The 22586-nt window shown below is 37.9% G+C and overlaps 1 protein-coding gene across 1 annotated transcript in view; it reads left to right on the top strand.

Moving 5' to 3' along the window:
* Positions 1 to 2675: 2675 nt before the first annotated feature.
* The window catches only part of DNAH6 (dynein axonemal heavy chain 6), a 271015-nt gene continuing 251104 nt past the window's right edge, over positions 2676 to 22586 (top strand). Inside the window, exons 1-2 of the mRNA XM_004437202.3 lie at positions 2676 to 2784; positions 4045 to 4277. Coding sequence (XP_004437259.2) covers positions 4053 to 4277 — 225 coding nt within the window. The 5' untranslated portion in view covers positions 2676 to 2784; positions 4045 to 4052. The remainder of the gene's footprint in view (positions 2785 to 4044; positions 4278 to 22586) is intronic.

The following is a 22586-nucleotide window of genomic DNA, read 5'->3' as shown; positions in this document are numbered from 1 at the left end:
TTTTCTTCATTGCCAATTTTTTTCCAGCCCAACCTATTAATGAAGGAATGGTCCTTCCAAGGTCCTAGATGTGTATGGAAACTTAAAATTTATCTCCTCCATTTTATGTAGATTCAAGCCAGGCCCAATCTTCAATCTCTGCTCAGTATTAATCCTCAAAGCTATATGTTCCTTGTATGGGCATTTGCCACCAAAGTGGTCACAGCGTCCATGTTACTTATCACTCTGGTTTCATTTCATTGTTGTTTTGATTCTTGAGGATTCCCATATTCCTGTGAGGTCATCAATGAAGTTAAAATAATGTGCCTTGGAGTTTATCCAAATATATAGGCGCTTTGCTTTAGGAATTTTTCAGACCATAGTCCACCATATATCCAACAGCAGAATTCCATGATTTGGTATTCTTGCTCTCAAAATGTTATAGAAATTTAGCTGTTTAAGTTGATGGATCTCGATTTGTATCTCAGCTCTGTCACTTAACACCTCTGGAGTGATCTTGGGTAAGTCTCATGACCTCTTTAAGCCTCAGTTTCTCTATTAGTGGAGTAAGTACAACAATACATTTGAAATAATATCAAGTTGTTGCAACAATTATTGTAATGGTGAAAAGCACTTCATAAAAGGCCTGACATATAAATCTTACCTTAATGCTCAATAAATTTTAACCACTTTTACTTTTACTGTTAAAGATATGACCTTTCATAACCTAGTTCTTGTAAGCCTTTCATAGCCTAGTTCTTTAGCTATGAAATGGGATTTCAGGTTTATTGGAAGTATTTGAGAGAAAGAAGGCAAAGTATAGAGCACAATACCTAATACATAGGGAGCACCCAATAAATAGTAACAAATATTGTTATTTATAGGAACTATGAAAAAAATCAACAGGCTATACACAAAGCTCTCATCTGTCTCTATTGATTTAGTATTCAGTTGATAATGAAGATGACACCTTGCCACATTAAAAAAATAAGCCTAGAGAGATTTGATGAGTAGTGTTCAATACAGCAAAATCTTCATAAAACTCTATGTGTTTGTGTCTTCCACCTCTCATTCTCCTTGGCACTTGAATGCTCTCAGGTGCAGTGCATAAGGTAACATTAGAATACAGTCACCTTCACCTACTAAAAGAGGAATTCTGGGACTGAGGAGCAATAGCCTTGGTCTCCACCACATAAACTTTGAAGGGAACAGATTAAAATATTCACTGCACATCTGAAATGAAAGGTATTTTTTGCATGTGTCTAACATTGCATAGTATTATAATTTTACGCTTTGATGTATTGAGTTGGCTTTGAATTTCTTGTGCATTACTAGTTTATATAAATTATTATATTTTATTGGCTCACATTGATTGGCTTTGTGTATACCTTTCATCTCTGGAGAATTATTATTTATTATGTCTACATTTGAGGTTTTTCTGAATTGTTTCTAAACTGAAGTTACTTCCTTGCTGTTTCCAGTTCCTGATTAGGGATTAGGAGACCTGTACTCTAGTTTTCTCTCTGCCACGACTGGGCTGCCTGACCTGGAGTAAATCACTTGCTCTCTCTGGGTCTCAGTTCTCTTATTAATCAAATGGGGAAGTTGGATTAAGTGATCTGTAATCTCCATTCCAGTTCTATTGTTATATGGTTCTCTACCTTGTAGGTGGTCTCATACTCAGCATATGAAATACATACCTGAATATGTTAAGATTGAGAAAATGCAGGTTGTGAGTATGATATGTAAAACACTTCACATAGGCCTTAGCATTCAAGGCAAGAAACAAATATCAAAGTAAAAAAAGAGAGACCAAAAGAAGATAATGAGTTCCAATGGTGATTATATGATTTTGGAGAGAAGGTTGAAAACCAAGACCTTGCCATCTGATGTAACATTTCCACAAGGCAGGTGAAAGGGCTGGTTCCCCTGATGACTAACTGGGATAAGGCATCTTCTGTAAGTAACCTGCACCGGGCGTCGGTGGGGTCGCCTCCATGCAGCATTAGCAGCAGTCCTTTGCGGACTTAATCAGGTGGGTCTAAACGCCAGGAGAAGATCCAGAGTCCGCTTTGGTAAATGGAGTGCGGGAATATGGCTCACGCTATGACTGACACTAGGTTACCTGCCAGGTGGAAAACACATTAGTTGAAAGAGTACGGTGGAGTTGGAGCAGAAGAGCCTACATTCCTTGTGCCTTAGGAGTCACTGCTGGGAGTGACTGCTGGGAAAGAGACGCAGGACTGATCTCTCCCCTCGAGACTGGGACCCGAACTGTCTACACAACGCACCTCCCTCTCCAGAGACTGCTGATTCATCCAACCAGAGAAAGGTTAAAGCGAACGTCAGTCAAGTCCGTCTTAAGGCTCCTGAGAGAAAACAGAAGAGATTTCTGCAAGAGGAAGGAGGGACAAGGAGCCTGAGCGGGTGATAAGCGAAGGAACAAACAGAACTACCTCCCTCCTTTGGCTGCCTCGCTCACCCGCCTAGGCAGCGCTCCGTTCCCAGCGCGAAGGGGGAACTACGCGGGTCGAGGGCGCGCTCTCCACCAATCAGCGACGTAGGAAACGTTCCGGGATATTGACTGGCTCCACTGCCCGGCGCGCTCCTGAACCTAGAGCTGCGGTTGGTGAGGCGTTGCCAGTGGCAACAAGTCGTGCACAGGCGCAGTGCGCATCGGTGGAGGTCTGGTGGCTGCTAGGCAACGGGAAACATTCCCAACTAGAGCGAGCTTCCTGCTCCCAGACGCGGCTTTGGTCTGTCTCTGGAGACCCTAGGCGGCGGCGGCTGCTCTACTCTGACCTGGTGAGTCCTGCGGAAGTGAGCTGTGGGGCTGGGCTCCCACTTCTAAGCCGGAGACTTAGCATGGCTGTCGGAGCGGAAAGGCTCAGAGGGGCAGAGCAAGTCAATGGAGGGCATTTCAGTGATTACCTACTACCTACCTATCATTTTAGAGGGGTAGAAAGTGAAGAATAGAGATATCAAGAGACTCAAGAGATATCAAGAGATATCTTAAATCAAGATATCAAGAGATCTCACACTGACCGTTCAGATCTAGACCTGCGCTATTCAATATGGTAGCCACTAGCCACGTGGCTAGTCTGAGCTGAGATGTGCTCTAAATGTGAAATACATACTGGAGTTCGAAGACGTAGTAACAAAAAATAAAATGCACGAATAAGTTTTATATTGATTACATGTTGAAATGATAATATTTTGGATATGTTAATTAAAGCACATTATTAAAATTAATTTCATTTGTTCTCTTTTTGTGTTTTTGAATGTGGTTACTTGAAAAATTAAAATCGCATAGGATATTTGCGTTATATTTTGATTGGCCAGCACAGATCTAGACTAAAACCTAGGCTTGCTGACACCTGGTTCAGGACCTCATGTGCTGTAGCACTATTGTGAAAGGAAGTCTCTCTCCACCCATCTAGCGGGGTGGGAGGGGTTGCCGCGGTGAGGCTGCAAGACCATTGCAAAAGGCTCATGATTCTAGTGTTCTAGGACCTCGTTCCTCAAAGTGTGCGAATCAGAATCTGCATTTTAACAAGCTCCTCAAGTGCCTCTCATGCCCATAAAAGCTCCAGAAGCACTGCGTTAGGAGTTAGCCCTCAACTCTCGTTTGCCTTTGTTTGTTTTCTTCATGAGTACATAGGTTGTATTTCTCATGGCCTGTGTTAGAATTACTTGCATTTTGAACAAGCTTCCCAGGAGATATTTGCGTACTCAAGTGTGAGAAACATTGATCTTAATACTAATTGCATTTCTTTTCGTGCTTCCAAATCTAGACCAGTGTGGTCCCCAAATCAGTGGCCGCAGCAGCAGCATTACCACCCAAGAACTTGTTAGAAATGCAAATTCCTGGGTTCCGCCCCAGCTACAGGGCTTCTTGAAGGCCAAAGTCCCTAATTTTCATTCCTGGTTCAAGTCCTCAGTTTGGGAAGAATGGGGTAACTTCGATGAGTTTTCTTTGGAGACAAGCAAAGTCAGCTCTCCCGGCTCTTCCCTAGTCCTTTGCTCTACTTTTCATTTCTCTTTTCCTGACTCTACGCTTTCCAGAAGTGAGGATGGCTTTTCATCCCTCCAAGAGTAACTTCGACCTGAAAAATATCGAAGAGCAGGCGGATAATCCAATGCTTACAAGACTGAATAGTATAAAAGCAAAGGGAAGACTGAATTTTGTAGTACCCACAGAAAGTGAATCTGAGACACAATTCCTGATATTTAGGCACTCTACAAAAGCTCAGGAACGGACAAGAAAACAGCAGCAGCCTGTAAAACTTGAGCCTCTGGTAAGTGTCAAAACTAGCATTTTAGCCACTTGGTTACAGGGGAAGTTGCAAAATTGCGTTGGGGATTGGAAGTAATTTTTAGACTCTTAATTAACAAAGAAGGAATGAAAACCTAAAAGTTAAGACTTGTTTATGAAGTTGTAAACACAATTATGTACTCAAAAAATGTTGAGTTCTAAGCACTGTACGAGGGCCGGCCCCGTGGCTTAGCGGTTAAGTGCGCGCGCTCTGCTGCTGGCGGCCTGGGTTCGGATCCCGGGCGCGCACCAATGCACCGCTTCTCCGGCCATGCTGAGGCCGCGTCCCACATGCAGCAACTAGAAGGATGTGCAACTATGACATACAACTATCTACTGGGGCTTTGGGGGAAAAAAATAAATAAATAAAAATCTTTAAGCACTGTACGAGGTAGGGGGATACAGTGGTGAACAAAGTTTTCTAGCAGATAAATCTGTCCTAGGATTGTGTACAATACAGATACTTAACTCTATAAGGCTCTTTTAGATATATTAGGGTACTATTTAAAACTGAGAACTTCAGTAAGAGTAATATATATAGTTTTATATATAGTTATATAGTTTCATTATTTTCAAAGTAAATGCCTAGTGTCCTGAACAATTTTGTGCAGGTCTGAAAATACTTAATTTTAAGAATCCATTTATGCCCTTGAATAATTATAAACCCATGTAAAGAAGCAGTGAAAGCGAGTAAAGTAAAAAGTGCAAGTTCTCGCTCCCACCCGCAGATATTAACTACTGTTAGTGGTTGCCCTTCGGGCTGCTTTACATATTTATTCAAATATATATGTATATATGTGTATGTGCATGTATAAACATATATAGCTTTAAAGTAAGATTATACAGGTACATACTGGTCTTCAAAGTGCTTATTTCACTTAAATATCTAGAAATCTCTCCAATCCGTGCATATAGAGGTATCTTTTCTACAGCTGTGCTGTGTTTTATTGCATGAATGTGTCATAATATAGTATCCATTAACTGGTCTCCTATTGATGGGAGTTCAGGTTATTTCCCTTTTGTTTTCTTGTTGTTCTTATTTTGCTGTTACAGGTACTGCTTCACTGAATGGCCTTGCTTTTGTACATAAAAGTTTGATTCCTAGAAGTGGCGTTTTAGAGGTCATAGAATATGTACATTTTTAATTTTGAAAAATATTGCCCAATTGTACTCAGGGGTTTAACCAGTTTGCCTCTCCACCTACAGTATATGAGAGGGCCTGTTTACTTACATCTTTGCCAACCTGATGCTATCAGCTCTTTTATTTTTGCTGGACTGATAGGTTAAAATGGCATCATGTTGTTGTTGTAAGTTGAGTCTTATTAATGAAGGTAAGTATATTTTCATTCATTCATTGGTACATATGTTACTTATTTGTGGATTCTGTTCATAACCTTTGTCCACTTTAAAATTAGATTTTTTGGGGCCGGCCTGGTGACGTAGTGGTTAAGTTCACACGCTCCGCTTCAGCGGCCCAGGGGTTGCAGGTTCGAATCCTGGGTGCGGACCTATACACCACTGATCAAGCCATGCTGTGGCAGGTGTCCCACATGTAAAATGGAGGAAGATGGGCACAAATGTTAGCTCAGGGCCAATATTCCTCAGCAAAAAGAGGAGGATTGGCAGCAGATGTTAGCTCAGGCTAATCATCCTCACAAAAAAACAAACAAAACAAAAAATAAAATTAGATTGTTTACCTTTTTCCTATCAGTTTTTGAGGTTTTTAAAAATATATATTATGGATATTAACCTTCATTCTATTGTTTCTCAGACTTAAGTGCTGATTCCTTTTGAAGGAAAACATTCTTGAGGATCCGTAGTGCTGATTTGTTATTTTTATTATAATGTTACTTTATGTGAAAAATATTAACCTGGGAATTAATTTGAATTTTTAATAAATTAACATCTTAAATACAAAGAAAACTACACATGCAATATGATTTAAATTAAACAAAAAATGCAAAGTGACAGATGTTGAGTTGCCTCTGAACTTTCATTTATTTACAAGGTTGATATGGCACTGATAGCTGCTGCCCTTTCCTTGGGGGTTTGCTGTGCCCGCACTACCTATTGTGTGGGGTGTCAGCATCTCCCTACTATTTTTTTTCTCCCATGGACTTAGTATGAAACCTTAACATTTGTTTCTCTTTAACATATTTACCTTCACTTGGACAAAGTGTATTATTAATCCTTGTTGATTAAAGTTGTGCTATCTGTCATCAGTGCAATAAATTCATGTATATTAAATGTTTATTATGTACCTACTGTGTGCCAGGCTCTGAGCCATACTCTAGGGATACAGCTGATGTCAAGTGGCAGAGGCAAGCTGTCCCCACTGAGCTCTGCCTAAACTGTAGATTTATTTTTATTATTTCTATTTATTTATTTATTTTTTGCAGAGGAAGATTTGCCCTGAGCTAACATCTGTTGCCAATCCTCCTCTATTTGGTATGTGGGTCGCCGCCACAACATGGCCACTGATGAGTGGTGTAGGCCCATTCCCGGGAACCAAACCTGGGCTGCCGAAGCAGAGTGCCCCGAACTTAACCGCTAGGCCATGGGGCTAGCCCTAAATTGTAGATTTTTGAGCAAAATAAATGTTGTTGTTTTTTTAAGTTACTAAGTTTGGGGTGGTTTGTCATGTCCTAATAGTTGACTGGAACAATATAAATAATCCATGAATATAGTAATTCATGTAATGTAAAAAGTAATAAGGTATAAAGTGAAAACTATGTGAATTTTCACCATGCGGGGAGAAAGTGGCTTAGTATTCAAGTGACTGATTTCAAGTGTATGGGTATCTGTAATTAGATTTGTTTTTACAGAGTTAATAATACTATGTATGTTCTTTTTATGATTGCTACCACTTCTCTCCACTCTGCCTTCTTTTTTTCTCTTCTCCTCCTCCTACCCCTTCCTCTCCCTCCTTCCTTCTCTCTCTCCCTCCCTCCCTCCTTCTTCCCTTCCTCCCTCCCTGTCTCTCTCTTTTCCTCTCCTACTTTTCTTCCTTTACATTTTTGCCTTACCTCCAATTCTCCCATCTCTGGCCCCCTTTTCTATGGTATCTAATGTCAACAACTATCTGGTGTATATCCTTTCTTGCCTTTCTCCCTGCTCTACCAATTTTATACAGATGGATAAACACATAAAAACATACATATTTAGGGGCCAGCCCTGTGGCGTAGTGGTTAAGTTTGCGTGCTCCTCTTCGGCGGCCTGGGGTTCGTGGATTCAGATCCCAGGTGCGGACCAACACACCACTTGTCAAGCCATGCTTTGGCAGCGTCCCATATAAAGTAGAGGCAGATGGGCATGGATGTTAGCCCAGGGCCAGTCTTCCTCAGCAAAAAGAGGAGGATTGGCATCGGATGTTAGCGCAGGGCTAATCTTCCTCACACACACACACAAAATACATATTTGGACATTTACTGTTTGTTTCAAGAAATATTATAAATATTTTATAAATATAGTACTCTGTTGCTTTTTACACTTAAATATACATTGTGGAACTTACTCAAAGTCAGGTGATATTTCTATAACACATTCTTTTTAATGGTTGCTTAGTATCCCATTGCATGAATATTCTGTAATTTGTTAAATCATTCTCTTCTTTTGGGACATTCAGATTGTTTTGCAAATATTTATAGTGGTACAGCAAAATCATGTATCATCCTTCTGTACTAGTGCTTATATTCTTATAGGATAGAGTCTTATGATTGGTATTGTCGAGTTGAGGAGAAAAAAAAATATATATGTGTAATTTTATTTAATTGACACATATTTTACTTGGGAACTCGTTTCTCAAACCAATGCATGTATGTTGCCTAAATTAAATTTCACTTTCACCCTTACCTAGGTTGTACTCTAATCTCTTTCACCCTCTTATTGCCTGATTTGGATGGGTGAGGTTGCTCCCTCACACAGCCTGCAGCGAAGTTTTTTCTGTGTGGATAGAGTTAATTGAGTTGTGCTCCTCCTATCTGAATTGCTGCATTCTCTTTATATTGTACTTTGTTTTCTCTACATTTATCTTTGTTCCATTGACCATCATTTTATACTCATGTTGACAGACAGCGTTTTCCCACTTTTCTTCCATTTTACTATTTTTAATTTTTGTGCATCACATTTAAATCTTTCATTCATGTGAAATTTTCTTTTAAATCTTGTCTGAGGGAAGGGACTAACTTTATTTTCTTCAAAATGTTTTCTTCAAAATATTCCTTCTGAATATTTTTTCCCACTGAATTAAAACACCACCTTTATCATGTATTAAATTCTCATATATAGTGAGATCTATTTACAAAATCTTGACTCTTTTCTCCTGATCTAAACACACTTTTTTTTTATATCAGTGGCTATGTTTTAACAGGTCAAAGGCAAGTTCTTTCTCACTATTCTTATTTTTATATCTTTCTTTTCTGTTTTAGATATTTATTCTTCCATATAAACTTTAAAATTTATCCTTCTTAAATAAGTAATTCATTTAAAAAAGTAACTTTATACAGTTAAAGTCTACTTCTACCACTGTCTCTCATCCATCCAGTTTCCTTTTCTGGAGGCAACCAATGATATCAGTTTCTTATGTGTCCTTTCAGAGATGTATTATGCTATATAAGCCTAGTGGTAGCATACTAAACAAACTTTTCTACCCCTTGCTTTCTTCACTTAACACATAGCTTGGAGATCATTTTGTATCAGTTTAAAAAGGTCTTTTTTTATCAATTCATTTTATGGCTCATAATATTCTATCATAGATGAATGCACCATAATTATTTAATAAACCTCATATTTTTTGACATTAGATTTTGAAATTAATATTTTTGTGACAACAGTGTTACAATGAATAATCTTGTATATATGTCATTTCACACATGTGAGATTATATCTGTAGGCAGAATTCCTAGAAATGGAATTGCCAAGTCAAAATGTATGTGCATTTGTAATTTGAGGTAGTAAATGTTTCTACACTAAAAGAAGAAAAACGATATCTCAGAGTAATTTTAATTAGCGTTTCTTTTTTGAATAAGGTTGAACATCTTTTCATGTGTTTAAGAGTCATTGTATTTCTTTCTGTGAATATACGAATCTTCATGTCTTCTTTTCTAATTGGGTAGTTAGCCTTTTTCTTACTGATTTGTATGAGTTTTTCATATATTAGGAAAATCAGCCCCTTATCTGTGATAAGCATTATAAAAGTTTTTAAGTTTTGTTTTAATTTCTAATTTTTATGTAGTTGAATGTATGTCTTCTGAGTTTTATGTAATACTTAGGCCCTCCACTTAGCAAGATTGTAAAACTAAAATTATCTAGTGGCTTCTTAAATACTTTTCTTTAAAAATTACTTTAAAAGTTATTTTTGAGTGATGTCATCATCATGGCAGTATGAGATACTCCCTTTGTCTCTCCTCTTCAGACTACAATGAGTAAAACATCCATAACTCAGCTCAACATCCACAACTCAACTACATTGCCCAACATACAAGGATGTTGGAGAGATCCAAACACTGGTACATACCAAGGGGGGTGGATTGGAGCACATAGAGGAAGTGAACCGGGGAACAGCGGAGGCAGTGCCCACAATCCTGGTTCCATGTCCTCGGTGGCTCAGCCACCACCCTCAACCCCAGAGAACCCAGTAGCAACAGCACAGGCACACACACAACTATGGTGTCCCTGTTGTAGTGGTGCCTGCACCAACAAGGAATGAAGAAACAGAGGAGGTGGAGCCCTGCAACCCCGAGCCCCCAGCTGTGGCTCTGAGCCCCGTAGAAGCAGTGGAGGCATGCACATGACTTTGGCCTCCCACCCACAGTGGCTCCTGTGGCTGCAGGGAACTGGACAGCAGCAGAGGTGGAGCCCCGCAATCTCGACCCCCCTGGTTGTGGCTCAGAACCTGGTATCAGCAGCAGAGGCATGCACACGACTCTGTCTTCCTGACTACAGCAGTGCCTGCAGCCACAAGGAATCAGGCAATAGTGGAAGTGGCACCTGTTGAAAGTGGCTCCCTTCTTGCCCGCCCCCTCTTCCCACCATGGGTGCAGTGCTTGCAACCCAGGTGATCCCAGATGTGGCAGAGGTGCCTGCCATCCCTGTGCCCCCAGCAGCAAAGCCAGAGACCACAGTGACACTGGTGACAGTGACCCCCAGAGGTGCAGGCATTGACAATGAGGGTACTGGCAACAACCCTAATAGAGGCGGTGGAGGGTAGAAAGTGCCAATCCTCAAATATAGGCAGACAGCTCAGGTAAGAGAAACCAAAAACTAGTGCTGTAGAGCCACTCACTGAAAAACAAAAAAAGGTCTCTAATCACCATTTGCTTGAATAGTTGCAATCAAAACAAAGCTATACCTAAATAATAAAAGTGTTTGCTATGACAAATGCACTGGCAGAGGAATAACTCATCAAGTACCATGAAAAGCCATAGTAACATGGCATCACAAAAAGGAAATAACGATTCTTTACAAACCAAATGAAGTCATGGAAGATTGTGATCTTCAAAATAGCTGTCATGAAGAAACTCAATGAGCTACAATAAAACTCAGAAAGGCAATTCAATGAGCTCAGGAATAAAATTAATGAACAGAAGGAATACTTTACCAAAGAGATTGAAACTCTAAAAAAGAACCAGACAGGAATTCTGGAGCTGAAGAACTCACTAAATGAGATGAAGACTGCATTAGAAAGCATTGGAGGGCCGGCCCCGTGGCTTAGCGGTTAAGTGTGCGCGCTCCGCTGCTGGCGGCCCGGGTTCGGATCCCGGGCGCGCACCGACGCACCGCTTGTCCGGCCATGCTGAGGCCGCGTCCCACATACAGCAACTAGAAGGATGTGCAGCTATGACATACAACTATCTACTGGGGCTTTGGGGGAAAAAAAAATTATAAAAAGAAAGCATTGGAAATAGAGCAGACCATAGGAAGAGAATTAGTGAGCTTGGAGATAAAAACCTAGAAATGATGCAAGTAGAGAGGAGAGAGAACTAAAATTCTAAAAAAATGTAGAAATTCTGTGAGAACTATCTGACTCCATTAGAAAGGCCAACATAAGGGCAATCGGTATCCCAGTAGGACAAGAGAGAGAGAAGGGAGCAGAGAGCTTATTTAAAGAAATAATAGCTGAGAACTTCCCAAACCTGGGGAAGGAACTAGATATACAAATCCATGAAGGTAATAGAACACACAATTATCTTAATGCAAAAAGACTTTCTCCAAGATACGTGATAACAAAATTGTCAAAAGTCAGTGGCAAAGAAAGAATATTAAAGGCAGCCAGGGGAAAAAAAACAATAACCTACAAGGTAACCCCTATTAGGCTACCAACAAATTTCTATAGGAATGATATATTCAAAATATTGAAAGATAAAAACTCCAGCAAAGTTATCCTTCAGATATGAAGGAAAAATAAAGGCTTTCCCAGACAAACAAAAGCTGAGAGAGTTCATCACCACCAGATCTACCTTACAAGAAATGTTGAAAGGAGCTCTCCTACCTGAAATAAAAAGGCAAGGGTACACAAAAATTTGGACAAAGTGATAGACAAACAGAATCAGAAAATTGCAACTCTATATCAGAAAAAATTGGTAAACAATTATAACATATAAGTTAAAGGGTAAGGAAGCATTAAAAATTACTATAACTACTTACATTTGGTAACAAACTCACAACATAAAAAGGGTTAATTTGCAACAACAAAAACATAGAAGAGGAAAAGGAGAAGTACAAAACCTGTATAGGCAAATGAAGATGAGATGCTATCAGCAGAAAAAGGACTATCTTATCTTTGAGATATTTTATACAAACCTCATAGTAACCATGAAACAAAAATTAGGCGCAGAGACATGAAACATAAAAAAAGAGGGAACTGAGAAACATCACAGAAAACTGCCAAACTGAAATAGCAGATGGAAACACAAGGAAAAAAGAAATAATAGAGATACAGAGCAACCAGAAAACAAAAGATAAAATGGCAGTGTTTAGTCCCTGTATATCAATAATCACCCTAAATGTAAATGGATTGAATTCACCAATCAAAAGACACAGAGTGTCTGGATGGATTAAAAAACAAAACTCATCATATGCTGCCTCCAGGAGTCCCATCTCAGCTCTAGAGACAAACATAGGCACAAAGTGAGGGGATGGAAGATGATACTCCAAGCAAATGACAACCAAAAGAAAGCAGGCGTAGCTATACTTATATCAGACAAAATATACTTCAAGCCAAAAAAGATAACAAGAGACAAAGATAGACAGTATATAATGATAAAGGGGACAATCCATCAGGAAGACATAATATTTATTAATATATGTACATTTAACATAGGAGCACCAAAATATATAAAGTAATTATTAACAGACCTAAAGGGAGAAATTAATAGCAACACAATCATAGTAGGTGACTTTAATACCCACTTACATCAATGGATAGATCATCTGGAAGGAAAGTGAACAAATAAATATCAGCCTTAAATGAAACATTGGAACAGATGGACTTAATGCATATATATAGAACATTCCATCCAAAAGCAACAGAATACATATTCTCAAATGCACATGGAACTTTCTCAAGAATAGACCATATGTTGGGATACAAAACAAATCTCAATAAATTTAAAAGATTAAAATCATATCAAGCATCTTTTCAGACCACAACAGTATGAAACTAGAAATCAACTACAAGAAGAAAGCTGGAAAAGTCAATTATGTAGAGACTAAACAACATGCTACTAAACAACTATCAGATCAAGGAAGAAATCAAAGGAGAAATCAAAAAATACCTGGGGACAAATGAAAATGAAAATATGACATAAAGTCTATGAGATGCAACAAAAGCAGTACTAAGAGGGAAGTTTTTAGCAATACAGGCCTACCTCAAACAACAAGAAAAATCTTAAATAAACAATCTAACAATACACCTAAAGTAACTAGGAAAAGAAGAAAAAGTGAAGCTCAAAGTTAGTAGAAGGAAGGACATAATAAAAATCAGAGCAGAAATAAATGAAATAGAGACTAAAAAGACAATAAAAAAGATCAATGAAACTAAGAGCTAGTTCTTTGAAAAGATAAACAACATTGACAAACCTTTAACTAGACTCACTAAGGAAAAAAAAGAGGACTCCAATAATAAAATCAGAAATGAAAGAGGAGAAATTACAATGGATAATGCAGAAATACAAAGGATTATAAGAGATTACTATGAAAAGCTATATACCAACAAATTGGAAAACCTAGAAGAAATGGATAAATTTTTAGAATCATACAACCTTCCAAAACTGAATGAAGAAGAAATGGAGAATCTGAATAGACTGATCACTAGTAAAGAAATTGAAACAGTAATCAAAAACCTTCCTAAAAACAGAAGTCCAGGACCAGATGGCTTCCCTGGTGAATTCTACCAAACATTCAATGAAGATTTAATACCTGTCCTTCTCAAACTCTTCCAAAAAATTGAAGAGGAGGGGACACTACCTAACTTGTTTTACGAGGCCAACATTACCCTGACACCAGAAGCAGACAAGGACAATACAAAAAAAGAAAATTACAGGACAGTATCTCAGGTGAACATAGATGCAGAAATCCTCAACAAAATGTTAGCAAACTGAATACAACAATACATTAAAAGGATCATACACCATGCTCAAGTGGGATTTATTCCAGGGCTGCAATGATGGTTCAATATCCACAAATCAATCAATGTGATAAACCATGTTAACAAAATGAAGAATAATCATATCATTATCTCAGATACAGAGAAAGCATTTGATGTGTTTTATGATAAAAACTCTCAATAAATGGGTATACAAGGAAAGTACCTCAACATAATAAAGGTGATCTATGGCAAACCCACAGCTAACATCATACTCAAAGGTAAAATATTGAAAAATATTCCTCTAAGAACAGGGACAAGACAAGCATGCCCAGTCTTACCACTCTTATTCGACTATTGGAAGTCCTACCCAGACTAATTAGGCAAGAAAATGAAATAAGTCATCCAAATTGAAAAGGAAGAAGTAAAACTGCCACTATTTGAGATTGACATGATTCCATATATAAAAAGCCCTAAAGAATCCATCAGAAAACTATTAGAAATAATCAGTGAATACAGTAACGTTGCGGGGTACAAAATTAATATACAAATATCAGTTGCATTTCTATACACTAACAGCAAACTAGCAGAAAGAGAAATCAAGAAAACAGTACCATTTGCAATCACACACATAAAAAATACCTAGGAATAAATTTAACCAAGGAAGTGAAAGATCTGTACACTGAAAACTATGACATTATTGAAAGAAATTGAAGAAGATACAAAGAAATGGAAAGATATTCCATGCTTATAGATTGGAAGAGTTAGCATAGTTAAAATGTCCATACTACCTAAAGCAATCGACAGATCCAATGCAATCCCCATCAAAATCCCAATGACATTTTTCATGGAAATAGAACAAAGAATCCTAAAATTTATATGGAACAACAAAAGACCCTGAATAGCTAAAGTAATCCTTAGAAAGAAGAACAAAGCTGGAAGTATCACATTCCTTGATTTCAAAATATACTACAAAGCTATAGTAATCAAAACAGCATGGTATTGTCAGAAAAACAGACACACAGATCAATGGAACAGAATTAAGAGTCCAAAGCTAAACTCCCACATCTATGGACAGCTAATTTTCAAGAAAGGAGCCAAGAACATACATGGAGAAAGGAAAGTCTCTTCAATAAATGGTATTGAGAATACTGGACAGCCACATGCAAAAAAATGAAAGTAGATCACTATCTTACACCATACACAAAAATTAACTCAAAATGGATTAAAGACTTGAATGTAATACCTGAAACCATAAAACTCCTAGAAGAAAACATAGGCAGTACACTCTTTGACATTGGTCTTAGCAGTGTATTTTTGAATATGTCTCCTCTGTCAAGGGAAACAAAACAAAAAATAAACAAATGAGACTACATAAAACTAAAAAGCTTCTGTACAGCAAAGGAAACCATAACAAAAAGGAAAGGACAACCTAACCAAATGGGAGAAGATATTTGCAAATCATACATCCAATAAAGGGTTAATATCCAAAATATATAAAGAATGTCATACAACTCAACAACAAAAAACCAAACAACCCAATTAAAAAATGAGCAGAGGATCTGAACAGACGTTTTTGCAAAGAAGATATGCAGGTGAACAACAGGCACATGAAAAGATATTCAACATCACTAATTATTTGGGAAATGCAAATCAAACCTACAATGAGATATCACCTCATGCCTGTCGAAATGGTTATTATTAAAAAGACAAGAAATAACAAGGGTTGGAGAGGATGTGGAGAAAAGAGAACACTTGTACACTGCTGGTGAGAATGTAAATTGATGCAGCCACTATGGAAAACAGCATGGAGATTCCTCAAAAAATTGAGAATAGAATCATCATATGATCCAGCTACTGCATAATGTGTGTGTTGCATAATGACGTTTTGGTCAATGACAGACTGCATATACAACAGTGGTCCCATAAGATTAGTACCATATAGCCTAGGGGTGTAGTAGTCTATAGCATCCAGATTTGTGTAAGTACACTCTATGATGGCCGCACAATGATGAAATTGCCTAACGATGCATTTCTCAGAATGTATCCCCATCGTTAAGTGATGCATGACTATATTCCACTTCTGGGTATTTATCCAAAGAACACAAAAACATTAATTTGAGAAGATATATGTACCCTTCTGTTCATTGCAACATTATTTACAATAGCCAAGACATGGAAACAACCTAAGTGCCCACTGACAGATGAATGGATAAAGAAAGTATGGTATATATATATATATATATATATATATACACACACACACACAATGGAATACTACTCAGCCATAAAAAAGAGAAAGTCTTGCCATTTGCAACAACATAGGTGGACCTTGAGGATATTATGCTAACTGAAATAAGTCAGATGGAGAAAGATAAATAACATATGATTTCACTCATATGTGGAATATTAAAAAAAAAAATAAACAACCAATTGAAACAAAACAAAAACACACAGATACAAGGAACAGATTAGTGGTTACTAGAAGAGAAGAAGGGTGTGGGGAGGGGGAAATAAGTAAAAGGGTCAATTGTATGGTGACAGATGGAAACTAGATTTTGGTGGTGAGCACACTGTAGTGTATACAGAAGTTGAAGTGTATTATTAACTAGTCACCATACTGTACATTACATCCCCAGGACTTATTTATCTTATAACTGAAGTTTGTACCTTTTGACAACCTTCACACAATTCCCCTACCCACCTGACACCCCTACCTCTGGCAACCACAAATCTGTTCTCCATATCTATGAGTTTGGTTTGTTTTTTTTTTTTGGTTTCACATGTAAGTGAGATCATACGGGATTTGTCTTTCTCTGTCTGACTTGTTTCACTTAACATAATGCCCTCGAGGCCCATCTATTTTGTCACAAATGGCAAGATTTCATTCTTTTTTATGGCTGAATAATATTCCATTGTATGTGTGTGTATACCCATATGATATATATTTATATATATATGTATATGTGCATATGCAGGTATGCACATATACATATATCATATGGGAGATTTCTTTATCCATTCACCCATCAATGGACACAGAGGTTGCTTCTATGTCTTGGCTATGGGAAATTATGCTACAATGAACATAGTAGTGCATATATCTTTTCGAGTTAGTGTGTTCGTTTCTTTTGGGTGAATATCCAGCAGTGGAATAGCTGGATCATATGGTAGTTCTATGTTTAATTTTTTGAGAAACCTCCATACTATTTTCCATAGTGGCTGTACCAACTTACATTCCCACCAACAGTGTACAAGTGTTTCCTTTTCTCCACATCCTCGCCAACACTTGTTATTTCTTGTCTGTTTGATAATAGCCATTCTAATAGGTGTGAGGTGATATCTCATTGTGGTGTGATTTGCATTTCCCTGATGGTTAATGATGTTGAACACCTTTCCATGTACCTGTTGGCCATCTGTATGTTTTCTTTGGAAAAATGTCTATTCAGATCCTCTTCCCACTTTTTTAATTGGATTGTTTTTCTGCTGTGGAGTTGTATGAGTTCTTTATATGTTTTAGATATTAACCCCTTATCAGATATATGATTTGCAAATATTTTCTTCCATTCACTAGGTTGCCTTTTCATTTTGTTGATGATTTCTTTTGCTGTACAGAAGCTTTTTAGTTTGATGTAGTCCCACTTATTTATTTTTGCTTTTGTTGCCTTTGCTTTTGGTGTTAAATCCAAAAAATCATTCCCAAGACCAATGTCAACAAGTTTAGCGCCTATGTTTTATTCTAGAAATTTAGTGAGACCTGAAGACCAATGTCAAGGAGTTTAGCGCCTATGTTTTATTCTAGAAGTTTAGTGATTTCAGGTCTCAGTTCAAGTCTTTAATCCATTTTGAGTTGATTTTTGTGTGTGGTGTAAGATAGTGGTCCAGTTTTCTGAACAGCATTTATTGAAGAGACTGTCCTTTCCCCATTGTATATTCTTGGTTCCTTTGTCATAAACTAATTAACCATATATGCGTGGGTTTGTTCATGGGCTCTCTTGATCTATGTGTTTGTTTTTATGCCAATACTGTACTGTTTTGATTCCTATAGCTTTGTAGTATAGTTTGAAATCAGGGAGTAGATGCCTCTAGCTTGTTCTTCTTTCTCAAGATTGCTTTGGGTATTTGGAGTCTTTTGTTGTTCCATATAAATTTTAGAATTCTTTGTTCTATTTCCATGAAAAATGCCATTGGAATTTTGAGAGGGATTGCATGGAATCTGTAGATTGCTTTGGGTACTATGGGCCTTTTAACAATATTAATTCTTCCAATCCATGAGCATGGAATATTTTCCATTTATTTCTATCTTCTTCAATTTCTTTTATCAATGTCTTACAGTTTTCAGTGTATAGGTCTTTTGCCTCCTTGGTTAAATTTATTCCTACGTGTTCTTTCGTTAATTGGCACATAGTGTCTGGGTGTCTCTCACTTTTTTTGTGTGTGTATGTGAGGAAGATCGGCCCTGAGCTAATATCTGCCAATCCTCCTCTTTTTGCTGAGGAAGACTGGCCCTGGGCTAACATCCATGCCCAACTTCCTCCACTTTATGTGGGACACCACCACAGCATGGCTTGCCAAGCAGTGCATCGGTGCGTGCCCAGGATCCAAACCAGCGAACCCTGGGCCGCCGCAGCGGAGCGTGCGCATTTAACCACTTGTGCCACTGGGCCGGCTCCTCTCTCACTTTTTATGTGAGCATTTATTAATGATCATTACCTAGACCCGTTAATTCATTAGAGGTTATAAAATGTTAAAATTCTATCATTTCCTTTCTATTTACTATGTGGAATACTTCTTTTTTTTTTTTTTTTAAAGATTTTATTTCTTTATTTTTCCCCCAAAGCCCCAGTAGATAGTTGCACGTCATAGCTGCACATCCTTCTAGTTGCTGTATGTGGGACGCGGCCCCGGCATGGCCGGAGAAGCGGTGCGTCGGTGCGCGCTTGGGATCTGAACCCGGGCCGCCAGCAGCGGAGCACCCGCACTTAACCGCTAAGCCACCAGGCCGGCCCATGTGGAATACTTCTTTAGAAAATTTCCCTTATTAACTAATTATCTTAGCTACAGTTTATGTTGGTTAGGCAGAACAAATTCTTGATTTTTTTTGCCTTTGTTTTTCTGTTTTCAAAATAATCAGTTGATTTTCTAATATCCTCCAAAGATGAGCAAAGAATTTTCTGAACTCATATATTTAGATATATTTGATGTATTACAGTCACTTGCAATCATTATTATTATTATTGATGTCAAAATATCTCATCTTTGGCCAGTGGAAATATATTCCATCTTTTTAAATAGACCCTAGTAGTCTTTGATAGCACCCTTCTTTGATGATATGACAGGATAGTAGAGATTCATTTTGTATATTTCCTGTCTCAGATATGGAATCAGTCATTACTCCAAGGAGCACTGATTTTTAGTGGAAAATTGTAGTTAAAGACTACAATATTGACACTAGATTGGCCCTTGTTATTAGACATATTCATCAGACAGGAACAGTCAGTTTTAAATTTTTATAAGGCAAAATACATCATAGTGATACTTTCAATTCAGACTCATGACTACTATTTTTTAATTTAACCTCGTCTCTCTTATATTTGCATGTTTTTACTTCAACTTTGAAATTCTGGTTCTGGTTGATGCCAGTATGATTGTTTATTTACCTTAGCCCACAATACATAGGCAGTAGTCTCATAATAATAATAACACTACCACCACATTATGATTACTGAAACAGTTTAAAATTTATTTTTGCTAATCTTTGTACCCTAAGAGTATATCCCATTAGGGATGTATAGTAGAATTACTGTATTCCAAGTTACTCAATAGAGTTCCCCTAAGTATGGTTATGCTACAAACTGTATACACATTTAATTTGCTTCATATTTCTAAAATTCTTTTAGTAATGCCTTTTTTTTTTAAAGATTTATTTCTTTATTTTCCCCCCAAAGCCCCAGTAGTTAGTTGTATGTCATAGCTGCACATCCTTCTAGTTGCTGCACGTGGGACACAGCCTCAGCATGGCCGGAGAAGCGGTGCCTCGGTGCACGCCTGGGATCCGAACCCGGGCCGCTAGCAGCGGAGCGCCCGCACTTAACCGCTAAGCCACGGGGCCGGCCCTAGTAATGCCTTTTAAAACATTTAACTTTGTTCCATAATTAGTAAAATATTAAAGTGGTTACAAAATAAAATCTACAAAACTATATACCAAAATGGCTTACCTCACTCTATTTTCTTCTTCCTACTATAGTAATATATTTTTAATTTTATGATTTCTCTCCATTTTTAGAAATATAAACAAATTATATACATATACATGTATGTATGTATGCAAATTTGTATCCCCCAATTTCTTAGATAAAAGATGTCATACTACACGTTTTTCTGACTTGTTCTTTTTAATTAACAATTTATGTTGGTATTAACTCCATAAGTCTATATACCTTTATTGATATGGTTGATATATGTGACCTAAGTTCTTATTTTATAAATGCTTGTGTGTGTGTGTGTGTAAGAGAGAGAGAATGGTGTGTATCTTTTATAAACATCTTTTGCTGTGTGACATATTTTATCCCCCAGATTTTTTTTTTTTTTGGTGAGGAAGACTGGCCCTGAGCTAACATCTCTTGCCAATCCTCCTCTTTTTGCTGAGGAAGATTGGCCCTGAGCTAACATCTGTGCCCGTCTTCCTCCATTTTGTATATGGGATGCCTGCCACAGCATGGCCCATGGCCAGGTTTGGAACCTGCGAGACCTGGGCCACCGAAGCAGAGCGGGCGAACTTAACCACTACGCCACTGGGCTGGATCCCTATAGCCCCCTGATTTTTGAGTGTACTTTTGGCATTTAGGAAAATTTTTTATTTTTATTCTAACGAGTATTTTTGTACTGAAATCCTTTTATAGTGCTTTTAGCCTTCTACTTTTTAGCTATCATCTATTGGTTCTCTATTGTGAGCAATATTAGAATTAGGTAGTAATTTCTTCCCTTCCCATTTATGTCCCCCAGTATCTAATTTTAACTGCTTTCCCTTTATGTACAATTAATATCTGTAGAGTTTCTCAATATTGGCTCTATTGACATTTTAACCCAGATGCTTCCTTATTGTGGAAGGCTGCCCTGTACATTGTAGGATGTTTAGCAACATCCCTAATCTTTACCCATCACCTGCCAATAGCATCCCCCTGCTTGTGACAACCAAAAATGTCTTCGGCTATTGCCAATCAGTCAATGTCTTACTTTTGTCCTGGGGGGCAAAATTGTCCTAAGTCAAGAACCATTGCTATAACGTAATCAGTGAGTTTTTATCCTTTTCAGGTGCTCTTCACAAACTGTCCTGTTTTTTGTTGTTGTTGTTGTTTTGTTTTTTTTTGTTTTGTGAGGAAGATCAGCCCTGAGCTAACATCCATGCTAATCTTCCTCTTTTTTTTGCTGAGGAAGACCGGCTCTGAGCTAACATCTATTGCCAATCCTCCTCCTTTTTTTTTTCCCCAAAGCCCCAACAGATAGTTGTATGTCATAGTTGCACATCCTTCTAGTTGCTGTATGTGGGACGCAACCTCAGCATGGCCAGACAAGTGGTGCATCGGTGTGCGCTGGAGTGCGCGCACTTAACCGCTAAGCCACAGGGCCGGCGGCAAACTGTCCCGTTTTTGATAGCTGTACTGTATCAACTTTGTCATTACGTGACATACACAGCTAAGTGCATATTGCATGCCCACCGCCAGTTTTTTTATCGTGATAAAATAATACCTAACATAAACTTTACCATTTTAACCATTTTTAAGTGTAAAATTTAGTGGCATTAAGTACATTCAAAATGTTGTACAACCATCACCGCTATTCATTTCCAGAACCTTTTCATCACCTACCACTCATTTTAATGTTGGTGCCTCTCTAGTCATTTTGGTTATCCGAAGCTCATTTTCTAGTAGATTCCCTCAGGAGGGGAGCAGTGTTCCCTGAGTTCTTGCATATTCATAGCACTTTGTTCCCTTTTCTCCACATCCTTGCCTATACTTGTTATTTCTTTTCTTTTTGATAATAGCCATTCTAACAGGTGTAAGGTGATATCTTGTTATGGTTTTGATTTGCATTTCCCTGATGATTAGGGATGTTGAACACCCTTTCATGTACATGTTGGCTGTCTGTATGTCTTCTTTGGGAAAATGTCAATGCAGATCCTCTGCCCATTTTTTAATCAGATTGTTTGTGTTTTTTGCTATTGAGTTGTATGAGTTCTTTATATATTTTAGATATTAACCTCTTATCAGATACGTGATTTGCAAATATTTTCTAACATTACCTTTTCATTTCCTTGATGGTTTTCTTTGCTGCCTGTCTTAACGTTATTCTGGTCTGCATTCCTTTTCCACACTGTTACATAACTGAGATCCCCCACCCCCATCACTGTAGCACCAGCTAGTCTTTTCCTTTGATCAGTGAGTGACTCAAGGATTTTTATCTAAAACCAAATATAATTTACATGGATCTGAAAACTTAACAGCTGTTTCCTGTACTTACTCTCAAGCTTTTTTTCCTCACTCCAGTATATAAGAGGAAAAAAAGCTTCCTCACTCCAGTATATAAGAGGTTAGCTATCATGCTAAACTCATAGTACTCAGAGACTTTAAGCCATTATGATGAATTCATTAGTTTATTATGTTGAAAGCTGGATTTTTACTGCCTTAATTTGAAATTAGATTAGCCTAA

This window comes from Ceratotherium simum, chromosome 11 (assembly GCF_057802395.1).
Source record: "Ceratotherium simum simum isolate JZ-2026a chromosome 11, ASM5780239v1, whole genome shotgun sequence".
In the NCBI taxonomy this organism is placed as follows: Eukaryota; Metazoa; Chordata; class Mammalia; order Perissodactyla; family Rhinocerotidae; genus Ceratotherium; species Ceratotherium simum.
This window is presented reverse-complemented; position numbering and strand designations above follow the sequence as displayed.